General features: G+C 33.3%; 1 protein-coding gene across 1 annotated transcript; it reads right to left on the bottom strand.

Moving 5' to 3' along the window:
- Nucleotides 1–2486: 2486 nt before the first annotated feature.
- Nucleotides 2487–4638, bottom strand: LOC133851013 (cytochrome P450 71A1-like). The gene is made up of 2 exons (XM_062287300.1): nucleotides 3670–4638; nucleotides 2487–3321 (listed from the first exon to the last, which is right to left on the bottom strand). Exons 1-2 carry the CDS (start codon nucleotides 4603–4605, stop codon nucleotides 2707–2709), a joined length of 1551 nt encoding a protein of 516 aa, XP_062143284.1. The 5' UTR covers nucleotides 4606–4638; the 3' UTR covers nucleotides 2487–2706.

The raw sequence follows: 4638 nt of genomic DNA, 5'->3' as shown, positions 1-4638 counted from the left end.
TTTTCGAAATGAAATTAGAGATTATGAGAACAAAGGAATGATTTTTAAAAAGACATGTTATTGCCAAAGGTATAAGAGAATCTTTATTTAATGTTTATGCTAGTCTCTTACATATAAGAGATTTTGTGTTAGATTGTAAACACTCTTTTTCATAGACTTTCTCTTGGTTCTTTGAGCTGAATTTAAAAGATAAAGGATAACAACAGAAAATGAACAGATATGAAAAAGAAAGATTTAAGAAGACAAAAATGGAAGAAATTGAATTCTAGAAATTTTATGATTTAAAGAAGGTAAACTTTGATGGTAAGTTTTGATCTTTAATTATTTGCTTTTAGGATAAGTGAAAGATTAAGGCATAATAAATTCCAGTGGTAGTGGTGCATGAGCTTAAGGTAAGTAGAACCGATTAACCAATGATTTTATGAAAATTATACGGCCAAAAGTAAAGATTTTCAAAATAAAATGTATTTGGGTGTATATACATGTGTATATGTCTTATTGTCATTGATTCTCAAAGTAAATGAGAAATTTTGAATAAATCATGTAAATAGTGAGTCAAGTTATATTTTGATACTGATGATACATAAAATTATGTTTGATATAGTGGTGTCATTGTAGAATTTATATGTGGATTTTTATAAATTCGAATTGCATTGATTGATTTGGAAAAGCATTGGGTTACCAATGTGACAAATGAGAATTTTATGATGAGATGACATTTTTGTTTTCAGAAAATGGAAATTAGCACTTTATGTATAATTTTCTGAATGACTTAGTTGTCTGTGAGCACTTTGATTATAATTTGAAAACTCCCTATAGCATAGTGAGATTTATAAGCTTAGTACCGCAACTAGTCCTTGTATGAGGATGTCGAGTGTTTGAATCCTAAATTTTGGGATTGTGCAACTATGTGTGCTTTGGAGAGAGAGGCAACATAGTAATCGGTCATGGGTGAATTTCCCATAAACTATATGGGTAGTCCCATGGCTAGAGACTCCATTTGACAACGAGTGTATGATATTTGGTAGATGGTTTTAATATATTTGAATCATTGCATTATTTTATTGCTCACAATAAAAATGGTTACTCGTGTACAAATCATTCTCATTGTTAATGAATGGTATAAATGAAATGTTTTCATATCTTGTTTTGAAAATATTGAGAATTGTTTTATTAAGATTTGTGCATAATTCCAATTGGTAAATGACCCGACATCACTCCATTGGTTAATTATTTTTACTTATTAAGGTTGCCCATTATATTTTATTTACACTTTTTCAGAGGTATCAGAAACTCTTGATGTTAGCCAATACCGTAGAAAATCTAAGAATCTTGGAATTTAGCAAGGGATTGCTTATCTTGTGAGCATTTTTGGTGAAACGTTAGTTTTGTAAAACGTTAGTTTTGTAAAAACCTCATGTGGTTTAATTATGATGTATTGTTACTAAAATTATATGTTGTTAGCTGCAGTTATGTTACTAATGTGATAATTAAGAAGTGATTGATATTATTATGTTGAATTGTAGTGATTAATATTATTAAGAAGTAATAGGCTTAAATTTCTTATAATTTTATCAGGAAAATATAAAATTCTTGGATGACATTGATGATTTAGAACATATTAAAGATTATAGATGCCCTGATTAACATGTGGGAATTCTTATTGGCATATATTTATGTAAACGTTATTTAGAGAAATATATATTCTATATACCCGTTGTGGGATCGGGGCATTACAGCTAGATACTTGGAGGTTAGATCGCACCACCCCTTGCGTATAAGGCGTAATAATATGTGATTGCATAAGTAACAAGTTATATTCAATGAAAAGAAAAAGAAAAGAAAAGAAGCATAAGTAACAAGTGAAAATATAAGCTTTTACTCATTCACAAATTATGATTTATTTCAAGTTTGAGAAAAGAAGGTTGATTTATGAAATCTTTTTCTCAACTATTTTTTTTTAAAAAAAAATTTATTAGGAAAGATTAAGGAAACTTTTTTGAGTGCAGCAAGAAAATTTTTATTTTATATGTTGTGTCATTTGAATTACTAACTCTTTACTTTAAATGATTTTCTAAACATACTGCTTCAAGTCAGATGGGAATATTTGTTGAGCGTTTTGCTCACATTTTGTTTTTCCCCATTTCAGTTTTTGAGGCTAATGATAGAAGGGGTGGAATGCTTAGGCTTTATTGGGGGAAACTGCATTGCATATTCTTTCTCATTATGTTATGATTTTGAAATAAGTGTCTAAGGCTCTAAGGTTTTAATTTGACAATTTAATGTATTTTGACCTTGCATGTCATGCAATTTAGTAGTTTATAAAAAATAATAATAATAATAAAATAAAAGTGCTCTACCTTTCTTAATATGTAATCTGAAATTTGAGGGTTAACAAACCTACCATTCACAGACTAGGAGGGTTACATTAATATCATTGTACAAAATTTATTGTGCACAATTTGTTTGCAGAGAGAGCATGAAAGTTTTCATCGAACACTAAGTTTCAATTTATTATTATTATGGTTGAAGCCACCTTCTCTTACATTAATTTCAAACAAACACAACAGCAAATGCTAAAACACGAATCTCTTAACCCATAGATCAAGGAGATGGTAGTTTTGGTATAAGATGAAGTGGAATTTTCTTGGACACAATGAGCCCGTTAACTTTACTCATGTGCACACAAATCTCTTAACCCATAGATCATGGAGAGTGTAGTTTTGGTACAAGATGAAGTGGAATTTTCTTGGACACAATGAGCCCGTTAACTTCACTCATGTCCAACTCTTTTGCCTGTACACTAGCACTAGGTAGTGTCCAGTCAAACCAACACAAGACGTTGGCAATCATATTTTCAATTGAAGCAATACCAAATGTCAATCCTGGACATCTCCTTCTCCCACCTCCAAATGGAATGAATTCAAATTCTTGCCTATTGAAATCAATTGTCTTGTCTTTAAATCTCTCTGGGAGAAACTCTTCTGGTCTTTCCCATACAGTAGGGTCCCTTTGGATTGCCCATATATTGACAAATACTCTTGTTTTTGCTGGAATATCATAACCTCCAAATTTCACACTTGTTGATGTTTCTCGAGGTACCGAGAGAGGAGCTGGCGGATGTAATCTTAGAGTTTCTTTGATGATACACTTCAAGTAATCCATTTGGTTGATGTCATTCACATCTATCTTTGATTTCTTTCCCACCACCATTCTTACCTCATCTTGTGCTCTCTTCATAATATTTGGATGTTTTATGAGCTCTGCCATTAACCATTCCAAAGTTGTTGAAGTAGTATCATTTCCTCCCACAAACATGTCCTGAAATTATGGAAACACAAAACTTTAGAAATAGGTTTGTTTGTGTGTGTGTTTCCTCCCACAAACATGTTGTGAAAATTATGGAAACACAAAACTTCAGACATTGGAAATTATGAAAATATTGAACTTTATACATTAGGAAATTATGGTAACAAAAAACCTTTTAGACATTGTGTGTGTGGTGTGTTGTGTGTGTTTGTGAGTGTGAGTATGAGTGTGAGAGAGAGAGAGAGAGAGAGAGGGAGACCAGTAGGATTGCTTTGAGAGTGTGTGTGTGGGAGAATAGTAGGATTGCTTTTAGGGGGGAGGGGGAGAGAGAGAGAGAGAGAGAGAGAGAGAGAGAGAGACCAATAGGATTGCTTTAAGGTCAGCTTGAGCGAGCTCAACGTTAAGCATGCCTTTCTTTTTAAGTTTGAGGAGAATATCAATAAAATCTTTCCTCTCGACATCGTCAATCGTTTTAATTTTGTTGTTTTCTTCAACCACTTGATCAAAAAAAGCATCTGATTGTCTGAAAGTTGCTTTCAAACTTGAGATAAATCCTGTAAGAACATCAATCCACCCCAAAAAAGGAAAAAAATCTCTGAAGCAGAATGCTCCAAGGTGCTCCATTATCTTTCTTGATGATTGATGTCCGAATGTACTCTTACCTTCTTCTTCTTCAAACTTTTGTCCAAGTACACATCTTGAGACTATGTCGTTCGAGGTTGACATCATCATCTCACTTAAATTAACAGAAGCCCCTTTGTTGCACGACTCACGTATCTTTTTTAGTAATACTTCAACTTCTTCTTCCCTTACATATTGGAAGGATTGCACCCTTTTGAGGTTCAAAAGTTCTAGAACACAAATTTTTCTAGCTTGTCTCCAATACTCACCATAGGGTGAGAATACTATGTCGGTGCATCTGTAGAGTAAGGAATCGGCAGCAGTAGTTTTTGGCCGGTTTGAGAAAACGACATCATGTGTCTTTAACATTTCTCTGGCTATATCTGCGGATGACAACACAAGGGTTGGCATATAGCCCAAGTTTAAGAACATTAGAGGGCCGTACTCATTTGAAAGGGCTTGAAGAGAACGGTGTGAAAAATTGCCAAGCTGGTGAAGGTTGCCTATGATTGGTAGCTTTGGTGGGGATGGAGGTAAATTGGGTTTTTCTCTGCTTTCAATACGCTTGAAAACATAAAGAAAAGAGAGGAGCAAAAGAAGAGAAAGGAGGGGATTAATGGAGGGTATTTTGTGTAGCTCTTGCCATGATTGTTGCAGCAATGATAGTAGAGTCATTTTCTCTCAAGTGTTTAACACAATGCGACTTAC

Source organism: Alnus glutinosa, chromosome 12, assembly GCF_958979055.1.
Source record: "Alnus glutinosa chromosome 12, dhAlnGlut1.1, whole genome shotgun sequence".
NCBI classification, from domain to species: domain Eukaryota; kingdom Viridiplantae; phylum Streptophyta; class Magnoliopsida; order Fagales; family Betulaceae; genus Alnus; species Alnus glutinosa.
This window is presented reverse-complemented; position numbering and strand designations above follow the sequence as displayed.